This window comes from Onychostruthus taczanowskii, unplaced genomic scaffold (assembly GCF_017590055.1).
Source record: "Onychostruthus taczanowskii isolate IOZ18803 unplaced genomic scaffold, ASM1759005v1 scaffold116, whole genome shotgun sequence".
NCBI classification, from domain to species: domain Eukaryota; kingdom Metazoa; phylum Chordata; class Aves; order Passeriformes; family Passeridae; genus Onychostruthus; species Onychostruthus taczanowskii.
The window spans coordinates 682,752-706,571 of NW_024498294.1; the positions used below are offsets into that span (position 1 = coordinate 682,752).

Consider the following 23,820-nt stretch of genomic DNA (forward strand, 5'->3'; position numbering starts at 1 on the left):
GGGGAATCTGAGGTAATCACAGCCCGGCGCTGCGATTGCAGCCTGCCAGGGGAGGAACCTGAGTGAAAAAGCTGAGGGGGAATCTGAGTGAAAAAGCTGAGGGGGAATCTGAGTGAAAAAGCTGAGGGGGAATCTGAGTGGAAAAACTGCTTCCAAGGTGGGTTAGTTCAGCCTTTGGGACCATCCGGGGTGAGCTCCCCTCTCCTGCTGCCTTTTCTCACCGCTTGTTCCAGCATAAGGCGTGATTTGGGATGCCTCGTCCATCCTACAACCACATTCCACGTGTGCAGTCTGGGAGGTGGATGTTACTGGGGAATTTTGTGGGATGTTACTGGGGAATTTCAGGGGGTTTTGCTGCGTGCTCCCCAGGGGGGAGGTTGTCGCTGTTGTCCCCGTGGCCGTGACCCATCCCTGCTGTGTCTCCCCGGGCAGGTGAAGCGGCTCTGAGAGGGGAGCCCCGAATGCAGCCCCTGCAATCCCCCGCGCTCAGCAACCACCGCACGGGCCCGCCGCCCATCAGCCCCAGCAAGAGGAAGCTCAGCATGGACCAAGGGGACGAGGAGCTGGACTGTGAAAATGACCACGTCTCCAAAATGAGCCGCATGTTCAACCCGCATCTGTAAGTGCCTCGCGTCTTTCCCGCACAGAACTGAGCGCTGCGTGCTAAAATCTGCTAAAATCGTGTCCTGGCTCCAACTTTGTGCTCCGTTTTTTCCCTTTGTTCTAGTTTGTGTGGGAGATCTGCACTAGAGCTGCCGTGATTAGATGGGTTTTCATGCTTTCTTTTGTTTTTGTACAGCGTGAAGTAACAGGAATTAGCTCAGCCTAACTATTTATAGCAAGCCATACGTATTCACCTTGCGATTTCTGCAGTGTTGTTCCCTCGTGCTTTGCAAGGCGCTCCTTTCACTTCCCCCCATTCTGAGGCTCTCTGGCTGGGGGTGGGGAGGCAGCAGCAGCAGGAGGAGGAGGAGGAACACAAGTGCTTTGCATTTTTCCGAGGCCAGGAGCTCCGAGCCAGCTGCTTCCTGGGCTGCCTTGACAACTGGGCAAGCGGCAGTTGTTGCTAAACATTCCTGCTCTGACAGTCAGGTGTGGAATGTGCCGGCCAGGTAAGGCGTTGATGAGCTGTGTTGGGCAATCAGCAGATGCCATTCCTGGGAATGCGAGCCTGGCTGGCACTGCTGCAGAATTCCTGTCATTCCTGCCTGGAGGAAGCGATGGATGGAGCTCCTGTGGCTGCTGCCTCAGCTCCTGCAGCCCCGGCATTCCGCGCATTCCACAGTCATGGGATGTGGACTGAGGGATTTATCCTGCCATAAATCACCGCAGCCTTACTCACAGGCTGGGCCCGCAGTCTGCAGCCTTGGAATTTGTTACAAATCGGGAATCCAGCGCTGAAGTAATGCAAAACAATAAAAGCTCGCTTCTCATTTACAACATACCTCCTCCTCTCCCCGAAAAAATTAACTATTTATAGCCTTGCTCTGGGGCCAGGAGGGCTTGGAAAGAACCGTGTGCTGCGTTTCTGGATGCATGACACAACTGAGGAGATTTATGGCATTTTTGAAATGTTATGTAACTTTATGGGGGAAAAGTGTGATTTTTTTTTTAAGGCTCATTTTCTACTGATGAAATAAAACACAGCTGGCAGTTACGTACATTATAACACTTTATATAGCGGGGGCCGTAAAAATAATGTAGTCTGAACCAACAGACTCATATGCAACTGAGGTTCAAAACTAAAAGATGAAGGCAGTTATTTCATGTGATCCCTTAGCTATATGTCAGAGCTGTCTAATAGTTTCCAGTGTGGTATGTTTTTATGGTTTTTCTCAATAGATTCTTTCTGTGATTTTGTACATGAAACATGCATTTTTAATTCTTGTAATAAAAAGCACTGGTTTTCTGCCCAGGGTTCATGTGACTTCATGTGTTTCAATTAAACTATCTGCTGCAGATGAATTGTAATCTAAATTAGCATCCATGAGGCCATCTCTTCTTATACTTTATTTTGTAAGTTTGATCTGGCCATACAAAGGTATGCTTTCATTGGAATATTATAAAAACTTAAACATTTGTGATTCATCTGAAACAGCTGGATTTCTGTGTATTTCAGATATATCAGAAAAGTTCACAAACATTCTCTGAATTTTATTCTCATTTCCCTGCCACTGCCTCAAATGGAGTTATTTTTTTGACTGTTTTTCATATTTTCCATTTTTTTCTGATTCGGATGTTCTGGTTTAACTGTAGAATTGGATTACTCAAGCTCTGTGGATCTGTCCAGAGAATTTTAGTTGGGAGATGGGAAATGTGTTGTGGAAGCTTGGCTTGTTCACACCCAAGGAAACATGGTGGATTTGGGGAAAGAATTAATTTGTGGAGCACCATAATGGTAGCCATTGTAGTGGAGGTTCTAGAAGTGTGAGGTTGACAATGTGCAGTTTAGAAATCCAAATGTGTGAGAGATGTGGAGATCAGGTGGCACAGTGTCTGTGGTGTCAGCAAAGACATTTCTGTGACTGGCACTGTAAAGATCAGTTTGAGGCTGTGTATTTTGGACTTTTCATCCTGAAAGCACAAGATGAAAGTGTTCCTGACATAAAACCTGGGCACAGCTGACAGAAGTGTTTATAACCTCCGGCAGCAGCTCTTGTTCAGGCATTTGGGTCTTTGTGATGGTGCTGGTAGAACTGGGAAATAGTTGTGTATTCATTCTCTTAACACCAGCATCTTGTGGCTGAAAATGTAATTAAATAGGCCAAGAATTGTGTGTTTGGTTCATTACAAACGGTGGAACCTTTTTGTTAGCAATTTGATCTTAACTCTGAGGCAGCAGCACCCCACTGTGCTTCAGTGGGAATGAATCCATTGAAAGGCTTTGGATGTTTTATTAGAAATCCAGTTACGTCAGCCTTTTGTTGGGAAATGGAGTGCTTGGAGACATTCCCTGCTCAGGTGTAATTCCCTGAAGGATCGTTTGTGAGCTGTACTTGGGTATGTTTACTTTTATTGTGGAAAAACACGACTATTGGAGTGCAGTCTCTGGAGCAGAGTGAATCAAATGCCCTGGCAAGCCTAGCAGGATCCTCAAATGTGTAATGGAATTAATGTGCAAAGAACACTTTATCAAATGTGCTTTTTCAAAGGAGAGAATTCTCAGTGTTAAGATAATAATATACTTGAGAGCTTGTGGATTAATTTTTTAAAAAACAGCATTTGACACTGCGTTCCTTTCATGTACTTTTATAGCTTCTGTGTTTTTGTGGTGATAGAAGTTGTGAACACCCATAAACTCCTTGGCTGGGAAGAACAAGTACTTCCAAATTAAAATATAATGACAGGTAATATAGAATTCCCTTATTTTTCTGGTGTGTCGCTCAGGTGTTTAATTTGAAATGCACTCACTGAAGTTAAAAATCTTGCTGAAGTAAAAGGTGCTTTTGGCTTCGTGCTGCTCTGTGGAGGAGAAGGGAGCTTGTTTTGAGGCTGGGCTTGAAACATGGCTTTGTTTTCCCGTGAATTCACTAAAACCACGGTGGTTTACAGCAGAGCGACTGGGAACTAGGATTGCACGAGAATTCTGTGCGGTGCAGGGGCGGGTGGCTCCGTCCTGACCCGCCCGGGGAGCGCTTGGGGCAGCGCTGCCGGGCTCGGGGCCTCCTGCCCGAGCTCCTTCCTTGCCGAGCTTCTTTCCTCTCGAGCTCCTTCCCGGGCCCCCTCCTTCCCTGGCTCCCTCCCTTTCTCCTTCCCTGGCTCCCTCCCTTCTCCTTTCCTGTTTCTCTCCTGCTCCCTTCCCTGTCTCCCTCCTGCTCTCATGCCTCCTTCCCTCCTGCTTTCCTCCCTCCCCTTCTCCTTCCCTCCCGCTCTCCTCCCTCCCTCTGTCCTTCCCCGGTTCCGTTCCGTCCCGCTCCCCTCCCTCCCTCCCGCTCTCCTCCCCGCCTCCTTGCTCCCTCTCTCCCTTTTCTTCCCTCCTTCCTCTCTCCCTCTGTCCTCCCGGGTTCTTTGCCTCCCAGCAGGGCTCCCTCCTTCCCTGCCGGCCTCTGTTGCTGGTTCCCTCCCTCGTCCCTCCCAGGTCTCTCTCTCCTCCCTCTCCCGTCCCTCCCGTTCCGCGGCCCCGGGCACACAAAGGCCGCCTTGTCCCGGCCGCCCCGCCGCCCTAAGAGTCCCCAGCGCGGCCAGCGGGCACAGCGCTGCCCCTTCCGAAGAAATGGCCTTTGCAATTCAGCCGGGGACCATTGTTTTTCTTCCTTGTGCAGAGTACGTCAGCCTGGAAGCTGGCCTTTGGGCTTCGGGACGAGCAGGCTTGTGTGTGGAGATTTTTCCCCTCGTTCCCGTTTGGTGGCATTAGGATTGCGATGGCAATTTATTTGTGTATAAAAATCTTCCTACGGCTAAATGTTCGCAGCTGTGAAGTCGAGGGAATAATTGTCTTGGTTTGTGTGATAAATAATTTGGCATTTTCTTGCAGTAAAAGGTCTGCACATGAAAAGTTACTGGTAGTGTGTATCATGTAAAATGATGTGTAGTTTCAGACTCTTCAAATTCTGGGCTGTATTCAGTTTTGTTACACTGAAGAATGATGTCCATCCCACCCTGAAGCTGCCTTACACAACAAGTTTTTTACCATGAATATTCAATTGCATTTGCTTACTTTAATGTGATAGAAGTTAGTGGGGAATCCTTTAAAAAAAGGTGTGCTAAAAGTTACCTTTATTTGAAGACCATGGAATAATTCAAGCTAGAGCAGACTATTTCATCCAACCGCCTGCTCAGAGCAGGCTCAGCTGCATGTTCAGTGAGTTTAGAGTTGCTCAAAAGGAGAAATTTTGAGTAAGATTTGAAATATTGAGTAAATAAAGTTCTTCATTAGAGGATTTTTTTCACCTTTCTCCTTAGCTTGGCTGAGAACGCAGGGTGGAAGTGTTCTGCAAAAAATCAGGTCCCTGTTGTGGAGGAACGTGGCTCCAGCAGGGCTTGAAAAGATGCAGAGCTGGCTCTCAGAGGTAGTGTGGGAGTTGTCAGAGAAACTCTTTGCTGCTCTTTGGGTTCCAGACTTCATGTGGTATTGAGAAATATGTTCCCACTGTCATTTTATTGTGACAAATTGGAGTTGGGAAAAAATGCCTGCACAAAGTTGAGAACACCCAAAGTGTCTCTCATCTGCTGAGTGAAGTGTCTTCTCCCAGTCCTTGGCATAGATGTGTCCTTGAAGGATTTTGGGGTTCCCCTGGGGCTCTCAAGGCAGTTCTGTTGGAGCTGAACTCCTCAGTGGAACTGTGCCCATGTGGCTCTTGTGTTAAGTGGACAAAGAATCACAGAGCAGGTTTCAAACTGCTTTTCCTAATTTTTTTTCCTTTTCTTGTCTGCATTGCTTGAATGATGGAGTGAATCAGACACTTACTTATTTATTAATGGAGATCACACAGTGCACAAAATTAAATTGTTTTCAAGAAATATATGTTAAATGGAACCTTCAGAGACAGACTTGAAAGAGCCACCATATCTAAGTTAATATTTAACACGGTTGTGGTTCTTAGCCACGGGGGAATTTCAGAAAGCACTCCAATCCCTTTCAGTTGAAGCACATGTGAAAGGTTTGTTAGGAACACTTTCAGGACTAAAAGCAATTTGATTGATAGCTTATCAGTACTTCACAAAAAGACCTATCTGTCAAAATTTGGGTAGATGTTGAGGTACTTGAAAAACCAGGCAGTGTTAGCTCAGGTGTCTCCTCCACTTGCAGACAGAAGGGGTTTGTTAGCCAGCTCCAGATTTCTGCTTTGATATCATGTTTTCCACTTTCATTTTCCATCTTTTGTGGAGGAGCATGACCCTTCCACAGTGTGGCAAGGCTCCAAGCTGCCTGTCAGGGCAAAGCTGTGTTAGTGCTGCACAGAGGGGTTTGATCACCCACTTAGGGAAGGCATCGGGGGCCCTGTGCACTCAGGGGTGGAATGGGAGCCACAGAATCATGGAATGTTTGGGGCTGGAAAGGACCCACAGGGATCATGGAATCCAACTCTTAAATGAATGGGGAATCCCCCGAGCCTTGGTGTTGGATTTTTACCCCAGGGTAAAAGCAAAATTTTACATTGTGTGAATTAACCTATGTCGACATGGGGTGAAATTCAGCACCAATCCAAAATCCTGAGATCTTAGAAAGAAGCAAGGAAAGAACCAGTAACCTTTGCAAACATACTCTGGATGTATGTCCAATCCCATGGAAACAAAGGTTTAATCTCACTTCTTTCTATTTAACCATTTTCCCAGATGTTTCCTGCAGTTTGACAGATGTGCCTTTTACTAGAAAGTTGTGCTCTTGAGAATGAGAGTGTTATGGACACAGTTGCTATAGACAATGACTGTGTGAGGGTAAGGTTTGGAATAAAACCTTACATTAATTTCTACTTGAATCAGTAGTTTTGTTCCCCAGGCTGGCAGTGCTGATGCTGTGGGATAGCAGGCACAGGCTGGCAGGTTTAACTCCTTCCTGCAGCATTGCCAGGTGCTGGCAGACTGCTGGGATTCCCAAACAGTGAGCTGGGGGAGGAAGCTGAGGGATCCCAGGGAATCCTTGAGCTGTAGGGCTGGGGGTTGTGAGATGCGCTGAGGCCGGGCTGTGCAGGGCTGGGGCTGGATTGGTTTGGGGTTTATCCTCAAAGAAAGAAGGGAATAAAAGGGCTTAGCTGCTGTTGGGGTCTGGAGGGTTTGATCCCAGTGCTGGCGTTGCTTTCCCAGTGGGAATTCTGCAGAGATGGATCCCATGTGGGGGGATCCTGGTGTGGATGAGTCCCCAGGTGGATTGGTCCGACTGTGGATGGCCCCTGTGTGGGTGAGTTACAGAACCACAGAACATTCTGAGTTGAAAAGGCCCCAGAAGGATCATCAAGTCCAGCTCTTCATTCAGTGCATGGCCCATATGGGGACTGAGCCCACAGTTGTGGTGGTGGCAGGTGTGGATGGATCCCGTGTGGACATCACTGACACCACTGACATGAGTGATGTTCTGCTGCCCAAATGATGCTTCACAAACCTTTGTCACGTTTTCAATCAGTAAGTGTTGTGATTCACAAACCAATACCTTCAAAAGGGAGTAAACAAAGTCCCAAAACATTTCTACTTGTGATTTGATTTTCTAATTAAGTCTCCCCTAAACCAGAAGCTGCTGTGAGAGGAGACTGTTGACTGCACAGTGTGGGGTGCCTGAGCTGCAGAAAGGCCCTCCAAACACTCATCTGTTGCTGCTGAGGTCCATTTGGTTGCCAGCTTTTCAAGGAAATATTTCACTATATTGGTCTGAATAGTTGTGCAATATACAATGAAGCTGTTACTGTTTTTATAGTGCTTCTAGAGTTTTTGGTAATTCAGATTTTATTAGCAATTGCAAACAGTTTCAATAAACTTTTAATGAAATGTTTATTCCTTCTTTAAAACAGCCTGTGAAAAAGGTCTAATTTCTTAAAACCAGTTGTTTAAACACTGCTCTTGGTCTGAAGGCCTAAAGAGCCTGGGGTTTTTTTTGAGAATTTTTGACATGTCTGGAAGTGAATTATTGTAGTTTCTCAGCTTTTCCTGCTTCACCTCAGCTGATGTTACAGTGTGTATCTGATGGATAGAGACCATAATTTGTAAGTTGTAAGCATCCCAAGCCCTTTTCCCTCTTTCTCATTAGACACAGTGAAGCTGGAAGGGAAGGCTGTGCAGTCCCATTTTCTCCTGATGATTTGGCACAGTTAATTCCTGCACTGTGACCTTATTTTCAGAGGCTGGTTTGTGTTGTTAAAGCTCTTACCAAATAAACTGGCTGTGCTCATGCTGTTGATATCTTTTACTTCCCCTATCATTTATTTGGAGAAAATTATTAATCTGCTCCTCTGCTGTAAAATTCAACCTGATGCAGGCTTTTAGGTGGTGAAACTAGGGGAAATCCCACAGACTTGAGAGAATTTGGGGTTCATGGATTGATTCAAGCTGGTACTGACTTTTACAAACACAGTTCCATGACAGGCATTGGGTGGTGATCAAAAGTACTTTTAGAAATAAAAAAAGTAAAAAACATTGCGAGGAACAAGCCAGTGAATCCTCTAAGAGAACATAACTGACACTTTGTATTTCCTTTAACTCTCCTGCCAGGTTTCAGCCCTGAGTTTGAGCACCAGCAGGTTTTCCCAGAGCCTGCAGGACAGCCTGAAGTGCCCTGGCAGTGCTGAGTGCCCGTGGCTGATTCTGGTGCCCTGGGACACGACCCGCTGCAGCGCTGGATGTGCAGCCTTTCCCCTGACACTGGCCCAGCGTGTTCTATGGGTGACCATAAATAGTTTTTATGGTATTTTCCAGTGACTGGGTATAGGAGGCTCGTTGTGTGTGCCAAGTTTGATTTCAAAAGGAATTAAAAAGCTGCACATTAAATTAACCCCTCTGATGGATGGGTAGAGTGCAGGAGGACATGTGTGCCAGAAGTGTTTGGGTGGGCACTGCAGTGGGTACAAATGAATCCCTTTACACCCTCTGACCTTGCAGATGTTTCCATTTAAGCCTCCCTGCTCTTTCCCTCCACTCAGGTTTTCCTTCCTGCTTGTTTGAAATGTGGAGTGTCTCTTGTACCTCATGTTTTTATTGTTTTATTGTTTTATTGCTCTGCTGGAAGGTCTCTCCTCCAAGCATCCAAAGTGCCTTAAGCACTTGAAACAGCTCAGAGTTCTGCAAGGATAGTTTTCCTTTCCCTTCCATCTTAAGCATTTGAAACAGCTCAGAGTTCTGCAAGGATAGTTTTTCTTTCTCTTCCAGCAGTGATTTGCTGTTCTAGATCCCATCCTGTTCTCCCAGTGCCCCCAGTATCCTGCCTTGCTCCACTCCTCCGCTTCACCAGCTTTGTTTGACTGTCTCAGGTACCTCAGAACACCCAGACACTGTGGTGGCTTCTGCAGGGTTCACTTTTGAGCTAGAAAGGAAACCTGACTTCTGGGCTGGACTGGCAGTGGTAGGATGGAGTTCCTGGCACACTTTGATGTGTCTGAGTTTTGCTGAAACTGCCATCCAAACAAATGCTCTCCAAACTGCAGTAGCAGCATCTCCCAAGGACAGACCACATCCTCTGCAGGGCCTTTCTCAGCTTCCAAAACAGTTCTGTCTCCTGTCCTTAGCTCTTCACATCTGGCAGAAATAATTCTTCCATGCAGCATTTTTCTAGTGTGCAGTGCAGGATTTTCCAGAGGCAGCTGGAGCTACTGTTGTTCTTTGAAGAGAGGCTTATGGAGAGGTGGCTGAATCAGATAAATCCCAAAGAGTTGGAGTTGGTTGCTTGTCCTGTCTCCTTTCCAAGAACTGCTCTGCTCTGGGCAGGAGCTGGGAGAAGGAAGACAGAGATGCCCTGGTGCAGGTTAGAGGATCAGAAAGTTTCTCCTCTTGGACTGATGGGATTGGTGGGAGGCTGAAATTTTTTGACTTTTTTACTTTTTGTCCTGAATCCTTGAAAAGTAAGTTGGATCTGATGAGAGCTCAGTGCTGGTTCCCCCCTAGTAAGAGTTAAACAAAACTTTGAAGATGTGGAAAAGGGTTATGGTTATTGTCCAGGAATCACTGTGCATTTTAGGAAACTTTTGCTGCAATATTCATTTATACCTAGACACTTCTTGTGGTAACACTGAAATCTGGAGCTTTCTCTTGTTCTAACTCCACTTTTTGAGCTATTTGTGATTTTTAAAGTTTTCTTTACAGGCTAAATTTTGTTAAAGCTACCTCAGTAGAATTAATGACAACAGTTACCATTTCAGAAGTTTCCTGGGTATATATTATAAGTTAAATTTTTGTTGTTTGTGTCTTAGGAATGGCCTCACATAAAGGCTCTTCAAAAAATAATGGAAATTTAGAATGAGCCATCAAGTGTGCCAGGTAAAAGAGAACCTAAACACAGGAATTGGAGTAGGTTTGGAGTTGGAATATATTTGGAGCTGAGCAAGGCAGCAGCAGTGCAGAACAGAGAGATTAGTGAGTCATTTTTTTCCCTTTTTAAAAAGAGTTGAATTGCAGGTAACCTGCAGTCTGTACCTATTGCAGCTAGGTCACTCTGTCATTGTTTCTGCATTGTATTTGTACACATGTTCCAGCAGTGACAGAACTTCTAATTTATTAAATCCCTGAGTTTTGCTGTTATAGAGCAACCAGTGCTGTCTTCTAAAACAATCCTGTGAGTGTTGGAGCAAAGGTGGCCAACCATTAAAAAAGAACCCTGTGAGAAAAACGAGTAGGATCTGAAGTTGTGTTAATTGATTTTACTGTACATTAGATTTAGATTTCAGTTCTGTGGGTTTGGCTTTGGGCTGAGCTCTTATGTCATGCAGTTCTCTTGCATTCTCATACTTGTGAGTATGAAGGCTCTAGGAAGGGAAATTCGTCTGTATCTGAGTATCTGTGCTTGGTGCAGGCTGTAATGGGACACTCCTCTGTGCATTTCACAGCTTACTATTGATTTCTTTCTTCTGCTGTGAAATCTGTTGCCCTGGTTGATTCCATTTGCAAGTAACTGTCTGGTCCAAGGTTTATCTCTGAAAATCCTGTTTTGGTGAGGATAAATATAGAAAGTCTGAACTTGTGTTTGTTTATATGAGATGATCCATTTCTTTTCAGTGTTTTTTTCAATGGTTTAGACTTAAAGGTCTTTCCTTTGAGGGAGGGTATTCATTATGTTTCTCAGGAAACCATACCTGAGTCTGTGGCAGGAGTGATTCCCACAAAAAACAAGGATCTCTGCAAGGTTTGGGATGGAGTACTGAGCCAGAAAAGAAAAAGGCTGTTCAGAGGAACTGGGAAGCACATGGCTGGTAAAGTGGGATGCAGTGGGGCTGTATATTTAGATGACAGTCATTCAGGAGGGCATTGGGCTGCTTGGAGTATTTTTTCATGTTCTGAATACTTCAGATAATTGGCTGAGACTCAGAGCAAAATGTTGCTGGTTTTTTTGTTTTTTTTTTTTTTTTTTTGTTTTGTTGTTGTTGTTGTTTTTTTTTTTTTTTTTTAGTGAATTTGTTTTGCTTAATTCTGAGTAAGGAACTCTTAAGGAATTTTCTCCCTGGATGTATATAATCGTATTTCAAATACCACTTTAAATTCTAGATTTGCATCACAGTAACAGAATTACCTCACAGTAACAGAACTAAAGTGTGCAAGTAGATACTTTGCAGGAAATGATGCTCATCATGTGGAGCAGATATTCTGTATCAGTGGGTTAGAAATCCTTAAGCAGCCTTTAACAAAAGCAGCTGCCCTCTTTCAGTCCTAGTGAATAAAGGCACTAGAAAATGATGGAAAACAAATATCATAAAGATGCTGAAAACGTTCAGATCGTGTCGGAATTAGGTTGCATAAATGAAAGTTTGCTCTTCAGCAGGGCATTGTGTTTGTGTGAAGAAAAGGGGGTGCTTGTTCTTTGTGTGAGTGAAACTCTGGAGCTTCCATTTCAAGCCAGCGCTGCGGTTCTGCCAAAGGGAGCGAGAACCGTCTGTGATTCCTTGCCTTGGAGGTACAGTAATGCTTTTGGCAGCATTCCTGAGGGCTTTGCAGGCTGGAAGTGAGTGCAGGCAGCGCTGTCCCCTTCGTGGGCCTCTTTTTTCCCTTTTCCTGCAGCAGCTGGCAGGGGCCGCCTGTTGCTGTGGGCCGGCTGTGAATTCCCCCCTGGCGGTGCCAGCCAGCAGAACAGCCTGGGCTGAAGGTTCTGCGGCACAAATCCTGGGAACAGGGGGATTTACCCACCTTGGAGCTGCCCTCTGCCATGGCTGGGGCTTTGGGGACAGCCACCCCAGCGCAGGATGCTTGGTAAGTGCTCTGGTTCACTGAGGAGCAGCTGGGAAAGCATGGCCGGGTTTTAAGGATTGGAGACATTCGCTGGAGGTTGGGATCGTGTCTAATTTTGCTGAAATAAAGCTGGAAGTAGCTGGGATAGCTGTGTGAGCAGGGAATGGGGTGGTGGGCATGGATCCCTGTGCCTGGCTCTGCTCTGGGCTCACCCATGGGAATTGCTGGATTTTAAACACTGGAATTGCTCTGGCATCCCCTCCCCCCACTGCTCATGGACTCAGGGTTGGTAAAATCTGCTGATTTTTAGGAGAAACTGGAGTCCAGGGATGGCAAAGCTGTTTGGACAGCTGGATTTGTTTGTAGTATATATTTCTAAGTTCTTTTTTGAGCTTGGTCAGAAATCCTTCTTTGTGGTTTTGGGTCCTTATGTTTGACTTGCAAGATGCATCTCTGAACTTGTCCAGAGTGAGGGGATTGTTTGAGCTCCTGGACTTCAGTGAAATATGATTATCTTCACACACTTATCTTGAGATTTCCCCTTTAGATAAAGTCTTTAATAGCAAAACAAGAATCAGCATGATAATAACAACAACAAATTTTCCATAGAAAATTATTTTTTAAGTGATGCTTTAAACTAAATTACTTAATAACATGAAATTGATGAATGCCCTGTAAATAATCTTACAATTGTCTGACAAATCTGTAGTATTTGCTATTTATGTGTGAACAGGAGGGACTCACAAATGCTGCCATATTTTCACAAGGACGGAGCTTTCATGGTACTGTCCTACATGGCGCTGGTACATTTCCAGAAGAAATATTATCTGATGTGGAAGTAGAAGCTTCAGGTGTTTTTTAGTTTTTCCAGAGACACCATGAGTTGAAGGTGGATGAATTGAGGAGAGGATTTTAGGGAGTGGATTATAAGCAGTTCCCTGCCCGGAAGAGGAGTTGTTCTAATTTAAGAAGAGAGAATTATTTGCCTACAGAAAGGCCTGGGGTGTGGTCTGCTGAGATTGCTGAGATAACTCAATAATTTTAGGTGTCTTTAGGGAAGGTCTGCCTGCTGGGCTTGTTCCTGGAGACAAGCTGATTCCATTGCCCAGTTTTTGGTCTCTTCTTCCAAAAGTCTTCAGGGAAAATTTTTGATGGGTTTTTCTGTGTTATAATTTTTGTTAGGATTGGGTTTTTGTTTGGGGTTTTTTTGTTGTTGTCATTGTTGCTGGTTTGGTGTTTTTTTGGCAGAAAAATTGCCAGTTCAACAATATTTGGGACTGTGACTCTTCATTTAAAGTGAGGATGAGTGAAATAAGCATTGTTGCATAAAATTAAAAGTTTATTTTGCTTGGGAATTTCAGTAAGTTTGTTCCTCAGTGGTCACTTGACAGCCCCACCCCCCAGTAAATGCAACACGAAGTTGTTGAAAAGGGAGTTCTAAGACAAAAATCCCCAAACAACTGGTGTAGGTACATGTTTTGTTTCATGTCATAAGCATTTCTTGGGGGGTAAACAAAACTTTTGCTTTGAAAATCGGCTAGTGCTTACTAAAACAAAACAGAATAATTCTGAGTAGAGATTCTGTTCCAGGCAGTGAGAAGTAGGAATCTCTTGGAGCTGTTGGTGGTTTTGCAGCTTCCAAATTGTAATTTTAATTGTAGTAGCCCAGCTAATAGTTGAAAAGTGAGAATTTGGCTGCAGCCCCAGAGGTTCTGCACTGCAGTACCAAGAAGGAGCATTTGCTGCACAGTGATTTTGGGTGGTGTTTGGGGTTGCTGGTTCCCAGGATATCCCAGGCTTTGTCCAGGCTGTGTGTGAGGTTCCTGCCTGCGTGCTCAGGGCTGGGGTGGGATCATTCCCGTGTCCAGGAGCTGTTTCCATGCTGTAATCCAAGAGGAGCTACTGTAGGTTAAATATAGAGCCCCTTGTGCTGCCATTAACTCATATTTGTATCAGTCATTAGCTCAGAGTGTTGCAATTCCAAACTTTCCCGCTGAGGCTGCTCCTGCGGTTGAATTCTGCTGGAGCTGAGCTGGGACAGTGCTGGGACAGTGATTCCTCGGGAATTGTGAGCTGCTGTTCAAATTCAGCCTGGAAAATGGGCTTGGGGAACACACAGGACCAGTTGTGAAACCTCCAGGGTTGGATTTTACGGTGGATTCTCCTAATCTGCAGCTGCTAATTTGTAATTAGTGAAAAGGGCAAAGGGGATGCAAAGGGTTACAGATTGTATTGTTGTGCTGTTGGCTCTTCCCTCCCCAGGCTGCCAGGGAAATTTGGCACAGAGTCCCTGTGTCCTGAGCTTCCCAAGTCACTGGTTGCCTGGCATCATGTTAACCCAACTTCTACCATGTTAAATGAGCTGAGATTTGATTCAGGAGCAATAATTTCTGTACAGCTAAGTGCCTCTGGAGCAAGCTGAGGAATAGCACAGAAGAACTGTGAGTAGTTCAGCCAAGGTGCTGTTCCTGAATGCAGCAGAGTTCTGGATCCTCATCTCCAGGAAGGAGGTGACTTTTAGCTCTTACTGACAGGGCCTGCAAAGATGACAAAGATACAGGTTTTATTTGAAGAAAGCATTACTGCAATAAAAGCTTCTTGAAGAGATGAACTTGGGAGTGGCTGCAAGATGATAAGAGGGGAGCAATGGCTTTGTCTCTCTCCTAATTCAAGAGTCGGGGCTAGGACAATCCAAACCATTGGATTTTAGGTTGAAAAGAAACAAAAAGAGCCTGTGAAGAAAAGATACTTCAAAAAGTACATAGTTTAGAGCCTGGAATCCATGACCAGGGGATGTAGAGGCTAAAGGATTTAGGGCTGGGCAGGATCACCATGGGACATCCCCACACCCCATGTAGGTGCTTTAGGGGCTCTTTATTTCCCTCGATTGTCAGGACTGTTTTCTCTCAGCCTTGCTTGTGGAGAGACTTCCTCAGACACTGAAATAAGCAGTAGCTTTTTGGTCGTGTAGCTTACTTCAGCATTGAATGTTGATTCCTTTTCTGTCTCTGCCTTTCATCAGAGCCTTTTTAAAGATTGTTCCTGCACATTAATTTGCCATGATAGTCTTTAAAAAATGGGAGAAAAACCACCTTGAATTTCACACACTTTTAGACAGGACACAGAGGGTGTGTCGCTGATACTCAAGAACAGTCCAAAGACAGGTTGTTATTTTTATTTTCCATGGAGCCAGTGGTCTCCTCTGGTGCTTTTGCAGCTGGAATTTGCTGTTCCCCACTGCAGTGTGTGAGCTCTTCCAGCACTGCTGACTCCAGGCTGCTGGGGATGCCCACATTTGCCTGGTGATGAGAGAAGTGCTTTTCCCTTCAGTCACTGGTTTACCTTTAATGACAGTTCAGTTGCAGTGTGGAAACTGAAATCCCTCATTGCCAGATATAAACCCAGCTTTCTTTTCATTGCAGTGACTGATGGGCTCATTATGTGAGCACATCTACAGGGATTTACTGTTCAGGAGTAGCTGGAAATTAGTCTTTTGAAAGAGCAGTTGTAAATAAATGATTCTGAAATTAGTGCAATGTAGTTTGCTTTTCCTTTATTTTCTCCCCTGAAAATGTTGCTTCCTGCCTTGACTCCCTGCAATTTTGCTGATATCAGCCATGTCTTTTCAGTAAAATAAACTTTCCTTGGGCTTCAGCAGTGCTTAGAGAATATTGCAGAGTTAGATGGAGTGGGATTAATAGTATGGTAAAGAGGAGGAGTCTGCTGTTTGGAAAAGTTGTTCCTTGGTGCATGTGGATGAGTATCTGAAGAAATTCTAGGCTGAAGAGAGATGCTGGTTGGCAAAGCTGGCAGATGTGTGGGGTTGGCTTCTCTCTCTGGGATATCCCACTGGGGGATTCCCCCTGGCAAGGTGCATTCCTGACAGGGCTGATGGAATGCTGCAGGTGTCAGGACATCCTGGAACCACACAAATCCCTTTTCCCCGTTTGCTCCCTGCCAGAACCAAGCCTGCCAACGGGGACTACCGGAAGGAGCACCGGGAGCGGAGCCGCAGCCCCATCGAGCGGGCGGCTGCCCCCACCATGAGCCTCCACGCCAACCACATGTACGCCTCCATCCCCAGCCTGAGCATGGAGCAGCCCCTAGCACTGACCAAAAACAGCGTGGATGCAGCCAGGACAGTCGGCATCTCCCCCAGCCTGAGCAGCGTGGAGCGGCAGCAGGTACGGCACTGGCACCGGGACTGGCACCGGGATTGGCATTGGCATCGGGCCACGGGCAGGGCTCCAGCTGCAGCCACAGCCTGGGGCAGCTGCAGCTGAGGAGAGGCTGCTTCTTGGGCAGCACGGGGTTAAAAGTACACCCTGGATGTCACAGCTTGTGATATTCGTGTGATATTCCAAGATTGGGAATGTAGGCGTTGTATTTGGGTATGTTTGGGAATGCAGGAGTTGTGTTTGGGAATGCAGGAGTTGTATTTGGGAATTCAGGAGTTCTATTTGGGAATGCATGTGTTTTATTTGGAAATATTTGGGAAGGCATGAATTGTATTTGGAAATGCATGAGTTTTATTTTGAAATATTTGGGGATGCCTTAATTGTATTTGGGGATGCATGAGTTTGTATTTGGGAATGCAGGAGTTGTATTTGGAAATGCATGAATTTTATTTGGGAATACATGAATTGCATTTGGGAATGTGTGAGTTTTCATTTGAGAATGCATATGTTTTATTTGAGAATATTTGGGAATGCATGAATTTTATTTGGGAATACATGAATTGCATTTGGGAATGTGTGAGTTTTCATTTGAGAATGCCTATGTTTTATTTGGGAATATTTCGGAATGCAGGAGTTGTATTTGGGAATGCATGAATTTTATTTGGGAATGTGTGAGTTTTTATTTAGGAATGCACAAGTTTTATTTGGGAATGCATGTGTTGTATTTGGGAATGCATGAAATGTATTTGGGAATGCATGAGTTTTGTTTGGGAGTATTTGGGAATGCATGAGATGTATTTGGGAATGCATGTGTTGTATTTGGGAATGCATGAAATGTATTTGGGAATGCATGAGTTTTGTTTGGGAGTATTTGGGAATGCATGAGATGTATTTGGGAATGCATGTGTTGTATTTGGGGATATTTGGGAATGTATGAGTTGTATTTGGAAATGCATGGGTTTTATTTGGAAATATTTGGGAATGTATGAGTTTTATTTGGGAATGCATGAGTTTGTGTTTGGGAATGCAGGAGTTGTATTTGGGAATACCAGTGTTTTAAGTGGGAGCTCAGAGTGGTTGGTTCCGGGAGGCCCAGCACCTGCTAGGCAGTGCCTGGGGACATCCCCTGAGCCCCTCCTGGTGATCCCTGTGTCCCCTCCGTCCCAGCCCTCTCCAGCCTCCAGAAGGGGTACAACAGCGAAGGGAGAATTTGGCTCTGGATGATCTCAGTTGTTTCAGCCAGCCAAAGGCAGTTGCTGTGTTGTTCAGAGCAATGTTGTTTCCCTTTTCCTAAAGCCAAGTCATTCTTTTTGATTATTTTATGCCCGATTTCCATGTGCTGGAGTGGTTGTTAAGGTTTTTCTGTTGGTTGTTCTTCACTTTGCACATGGTGTTTGTTTTGCTGCAGAAGTGCTGAAGCTGAGCCATCTCTGTAGGCAAGAACAGATTCCTGATGTGTCAGACTCACTTTGATCCCTCCTACAAGTGGAGACACAAAGCAGAGAATTGAGCTGTGATGAGCTGCAGCACTGAGGAATTAAACCGGCCCATGTACCCAAGCTCTGCCTTCCCTGGGTCCCTCTCTGTTCTCTTTGACATTTTGAACCAGATGTCAATCATTTTTCTTGGGAAAACAGGATGTTGGGGCAAGGCCTTGCTAAGAGCACAGAGTAGAAATCATACAAAATAAAAAGCGTACTGAAAAAAAGAAATCCTACTTTGATAATTCCTTGTTTTGGGTATTTTTTTTTCAACTTTAAGAGTTGAATGAGATTTCATCTTACTCTGTTTCTAATAAAATACCTTATTTGCAGCAGGACAGGGTTATTCAGCTGCTGTAGTTAGTGATTGTAACTAAATCCTCAGTTTATCTCAATAGTTTTATGTAAGTTTCTATATTCTGTGTATACACAACCATAGCAGAGGATTCTGCAAGGTGCCTTGTTGGGTTCTTTAGGGTGTTGGCATGTGTGTTTCTGAGATACTCTTATCTGTCTCTCTACTTCCCACCTGCTGCATCTCCAAAATACTCTTCCAAAGAGAATTAAATGCATGCCTTTCTCAAAAACCACTTCTGAGAGGCACAAAATCCTCACCCCTACAAAAAATAATTACTCCCACATGTGAACTGTTTACAGAAAAATCAAATAATTCTTCTGTTTTTCTTTATTTATTTTTTCTACTTTGCTGACAGTGCAATAAGATGTAAATAACCTCATTGCTGTTTTGTCCTGGCAAAAATGATGTTAAACTTCCATAGAAAGCTCAGCTCTTTTACTTTACTGGCCTTGCTCTTACTGTGCCTAAAGTACCACCAAAGAAGGGAAATTCCCTCCTTCCTCACTGACCTTGTGTGGGGGTAGGTGATTTTTTTTGTGGGTAAAATTTTGTAAAATGGTCAAGAAATTAAATTCCATCAGTTCTGTTAATCTTTTATTTACTACTTAATTTGCACTTAGTATAATGGACTCTTTGCATCATCAAATATATGAAATTTATTCTAATGCCTGTGTTATTTCCCTTCAGCCACCTGGAGAAACTGGGACATTTCTTCTCCCAGGGCCTTGTGTAAATGTCCATAGTAAACAACTCTGAAAAGAGTATTTTATGGTTACACTTAAAGTACAGATGGAGGAGTTCTAATGTAATGTAGCTGTGAATAGATATTTTGGGGAATTTGCATGTGCTGAGAATGACAGTGATGTTAATTAAGTATAAATTAATTCACCTGCTGGAAAGGCAGGTGAATTCCAACAAGAAAGGGTTTGTGGTCTAGACTGGCTCAGAGTTCTTCATATTTATTGTACATTGCAGGGGATTAGGATGCACTGTGGAATACAGAGGTAGGGCAAGGAAAACTCAACTTGTGAGTAAAAATTATAACACCAAGACAACAAATACCTGGAAAATCTGCAAACCCCTTCTATATGTGGCCACAGAATGAAATGAACATTTAATGTGTTGATATGGAACTCAGTGAAGTTGACACAATCTCTGTAAAATCACTTCAGAGTTTTGCTTTCACACTGCCTTTTTTTTGTTCACTGAAATAACCTCTATGGAAGTGCAATGGACTTTTAAAAATGGATTTTTATTTTTAATTTTTAATCAAAGAAGAAGCTGAATATTTGGGGGTTTAATATGAATTGGGTAGTTTATGGGTTTAATTGCCATGGCTGTGGAGTTGCAACAATCAGTGTAAAATTATTTTTAACATTTACTTTCACACTGCCCTTTTTCTGTTCACTTATATAGGAGCCATTGTGGAAATGTGATGTGGATTTTTATTTTTAATCAAAGAAACAGCTGAATATTCAGGGGGTTAATATGCAGTGGGTTGAATTGCTGCTGCTGAGTGTGCCACTGTGCTTGTGTCCCCTCAGAACCGTCCCTCTGTCATCACCTGTGCTTCTGCCAACAACCGCAACTGCAACCTGTCGCACTGCCCCATCGCCCACAGCGCCTGCTCCGGGGCTGCCTACAGGAGACCCTCCAGCTGTAAGTGCCTGCCCGGGGTGGGAAGGACAGGTGGCTGCTGAGGAAGGCAGGAGCTTCCCCTCAAATGGGAAAGCCACACCTTGCATTGCACCCTGAGACAGTGACACCCTCCAGCCTGCCCTCACTGGGATCCCAGCAGAGCAGAGTGGTCCCCAGTGTGCCCATATTGACAGGGAGAAAAGGAGGTGAAATGATGGACACCCCTTTGTCTCCTCCTGTGCCACAGCTGGAAGTACTGCTGCAGAACTAGGAAGAGAGAGGTGTTCTTTCCTTTTTGTTTTGAAAAGCTTATTTGACAAAAAAAAACAAAAAAAAAAAACAAAAAACAAGCACCCCCCCACAGACAAATAAGTCATTATGTTTATTTTAATCCAGCTGACAAACAGCAGCCAGGGCCAGCAGATCCCCCCACGCTCCTTTTTTAGGAGCTGTAGTTTCCCCTGCTCTCTCAATGGCCAGGAGACTCTTGTGATTCAGCTGCAGTTGCAGAAATCTTTCCTACAGCCAAAAATACCCATCCAAAGGCTGGACCCTGCACCCTGCTCTGCATGGAGCACAAAAACCTTTGGAGGGCAGTTGCTACAGCAACCCAAACAGGGAGCTCTAGCTTTGTGCCTTCTGTGCAATTAGCAGTGCTCATGAAATCTGCTCAGGCAGTACTTGCTGGGAAAGCTGGGCTGTTCCTGTTCACTCTCACTGCACAGAAAGCACAGGGGAAGCTCAGCCCTTCCCTTGCAAGTCCTTTACCTGCTGGGGCAGAGCTTTTACTTGCAGCACTGCCAAAAGCTCAGGGCACTGGGGCTCCAGCAGCCACCATGTCTCCATGGAACCATACCAGCATGATGTAGACAGCAACCTAAAGCCCATAGCAGGGTAATTATTAGTATTTTGTTATTAATAGTAATTTTAAAATTATTTTTATAAAGATCGTTATACTTTTGATAACTAGAATTGGGAGCTGAAGGAGCCCCTTTCACTCTTGGAGAAATCAATCATTGGGGATCTCAGATGTTAAAGTTTTCTCACAAACTGGTGCTACTGGTCCCAGGAGAGCTGCTCCAGTGGGTATGGGAATGGGGCTGGATGTTTCCAGAAAAGATCTGTTCCTGTCAGGTGAAGAGGTGTCTGTGCATGACACTGGGGTTTATTTTGGGATCAATCAAGCATTGCTTTAGGATCAAGCAGGGGGGCTGTGCCATGGATCCCAACAGTTCCAAGTATTTTTGGAAAGACAATTCTTATTAAGACGCACAAGTACTGATTCTGAATTGTAAAACTGTCGTGCTCTTATATTTAGTCTGAGGAATTACTACAGTTCTTGGTCAAAACCTGTCTTTTAAGGCTTCTGTAATCGTCTTACAGCACTTACTGCAGTGCCCCTGATTCATTTAGTTCTGACTGCTCCCAGCACAAGTGTGGGGATTAAGATGAAACCCTGAGCTCAGCTTTTGGCATGCTGCAGTTTAGGATGAGGTCTCCTCACACCTGACTGCTATTAGCAGGCTTGGGAGCTGATTTTAAACAACTCTACATTATTAACTCCATTTAAGCTTAAATATAAGTTCTGTGTGATTGTTTTGGGAGAAGGTTTCCATAGAATTGGAGCTGGAGCTGTTAGTTGCCTGAGGGAGAAATACAATTATATATAAATGCTTACCTGTTCCAGGTCACAGAAATGTAAAAATGTTTAATTCCATTAGGTTTTTTTAAATTTTAACTCCTTCCTTCCCACCTCCTTGCCCACCCCTTTCACTCCCAGGTATGTAAGAGTGTGAGGAAGGCCATGTTAGTGACAGGGACTTGTAGTGACAGGGCATTAAGCTACAGGGGAGAAGCTTTGGGGGCTGGAGCCCCTCTGCTCTGGAGACAGCTTAGGAGAGACGGGGGGTGTTCCGCCTGGAGAGGAGAAGGCCGTGGGGAGAGCTCAGAGCCCCTTCCAGTTCCTAAAAGGGCTCCAGGAGAGCTGGAGAGGGACTGGGGACAAGGACCTGGAGGGATGGGGTAAGGGGAATGGCTTCCCATGCCCAGAAGGCATGGTTGGATGGGATATTGGGAAGAAATTGTGAGGGTGGGCAGCCCTGGCACAGGGTGCCCAGAGCAGCTGTGGCTGCCCCTGGATCCCTGGCAGTGCCCAAGGCCAGGCTGGACGGGGCTTGGAGCAGCCTGGGACAGTGGAAGGTGTCCCTGGCAGGGGGTGGTTGAGCTTTAAGGTCCTTCCAAGCCAAGCCTTTCCAGGATGTGTGAGAGAAGCCAGGATGAGGTGCAGGGTGTGAGTGCCCCTCTGCTGCTGTCCCCACAGCCACCGCTGCGTGTGACCCGGTGGTGGAGGAGCACTTCCGCAGGAGCCTGGGCAAGAACTACAAGGAGCCCGAGCCGGTGGCGAACTCGGTGTCCATCACGGGCTCGGTGGATGACCACTTTGCCAAAGCACTGGGGGACACGTGGCTGCAGATCAAGGCTGCCAAGGACGGCGTGGGCAGCAGCCCCGAGTCGGCGTCGCGGCGGGGCCAGGCGTCCCCCTCGTCCCACATGGTCAGCCACAATCACTCGCCCTCCGTGGTCTCCTGAGGACAGCAGCCTTCCCAATGGGAATTGCATGGTTTGACTGAGCTTGGAACAAGTGCTTCAGTAGTGCTGGGGAGGGGAGGGGAGTTTTCAACACATGTTTTTGTGTACTCACTTTGTTGTTTTTTTGGTTGTTTTTTTTTTTTTGTAAAAGGGTGCCCTTAAAGACGATAGCAGGAACTATTTCATAAAGATTCATATGATGTAGCATCCTTTTCTTCCTGCCTCAATTACCAAAGAAACCTCTGATGCAAATCTGCTGCCCCTTAAAAAAATAATGCACGCTAATCCACAAAAGCCATTACACTTAGTTGGTTGACCCAAGTGCTTTTTTGCTTTTCTTAGCTTCTCAAGACTAGAATTTGTCTGGTTTGCTTACATTGCTTTTTTTTTTTTTTTTTTTTTTTTTTCCCTCTGTGAAGTAATTTTGTATGTATATACTTGAAAAGAACTGTCATGTATGATTTGCACTATTGGAGGAGGACTGAAGTTGCACAGCAACTTTCTGGAAGAGGCTAAATATTTTGAGGGCAAACTGCTGAAAAAAGGGTTTAAGGATGACATTTCTATCAGTTTGAGTTTTCTTAGAGCAAAACAGCTTTGGAAGGGGAAGTCTCATACAGGTTATAGGTCTTTCTCTCTTTAGATTTCAGGTGCTTAGAGCTTGCAACTGGACTGCATAATTTACAGAACACGGGCATTTTTTTCCTAAACACTGCAGTTTGTTAGAATAGAGCTGAGGTTGGAGGGTTCCATAGTGCTTAACGATGCATGTTTTATGAAAAATAGCTGGTATCTATTAATGTATAGACAGTAAGAATCATAATACTTATTAGCTTCTCTTCAGAATTAGTTTATTTTTGTCAGTAACAACCCTAGATATACTTACTGCTGGTACAGTTGTACTCTATGATATTTGTATTTGCTATTCACTTTAGTGGCAGCAGCACCGAGGGCAGCTCAGGACAGGCCTCGTGCAGCACTGCTGCTTCACAGGGATCTGCTTCCCAAACCCCAGTCTGTGTAATCCACCCTGAACTAGCTGCAGGAACTGCTACCCTTACAGATCTTGGCTGGACAACAGATTGTTACAGTTTGTGAAAGGTGATCTTTCCTTTTGTTTATTTTATTTTGGTTTTTTTAAGCCTATCCATCAGCCTACGCCAAGTCGCAGCATACATTCCTCCAGTAGATTTTATACAGGTATTACTGCATTTATTATCATTTGCTATTTTAATAGCTACTAACTAGAAATTAGGCAGTAGAGGCAGGCATAAAACCACAGCTGTGCTAGTGCTAAGAGCTTCTCTTCTTCTTGTTAAGTGTAACTACTCTCCCCAGTACATTCCATCTTCCCAGGACAGTTGCAGCCAGGGCTTGGTTTTTGTACTGGGCTCCCTGAAAGGATGGGCTCGGTGTAGGAAGTGAGAACTGGTTGGAAGATGAACTCCACGTGATGTATTATGGACTATGTTACAGTATTGGGTCCATTGTGGCTTTTATTTTATGCTTTTTTGTTTTTGTTTTTTTTTTTAAAGTTAAGCTATTTAATTTGGAAAAGGTGCAGGGTAGAAAGAGATCGGGAGATTGGCTCTTACTCTTGGTGAGAAGGTGGCTGCTCAGTTTTCTTTAAAAAAATGAAAAAAAAACCACAAAAAAAACCAACCCAACACCTAAGCCCCCCAGTTTTACACATTTCACTACCATCTTACTGGGTAGTCAATGCTTCCTTGCTTTGGCATTCAGTACCCTACTCTCTGTAGGAAGATTGTTAAAAGAACAC

General features: G+C 44.7%; 1 protein-coding gene across 2 annotated transcripts in view; it reads left to right on the forward strand.

The window, feature by feature from the left end:
- The window catches only part of VGLL4 (vestigial like family member 4), a 73,842-nt gene extending 51,572 nt beyond the window's left edge, over window positions 1-22,270 (forward strand). For both annotated transcript variants that reach the window (XM_041427559.1, XM_041427558.1), the window contains 4 exons: window positions 433-619; window positions 15,758-15,980; window positions 19,358-19,472; window positions 21,772-22,270. In XM_041427559.1, coding sequence (XP_041283493.1) covers window positions 433-619; window positions 15,758-15,980; window positions 19,358-19,472; window positions 21,772-22,040 — 794 coding nt within the window. In that variant the 3' untranslated portion in view covers window positions 22,041-22,270. The remainder of the gene's footprint in view (window positions 1-432; window positions 620-15,757; window positions 15,981-19,357; window positions 19,473-21,771) is intronic.
- Window positions 22,271-23,820: the final 1,550 nt, after the last annotated feature.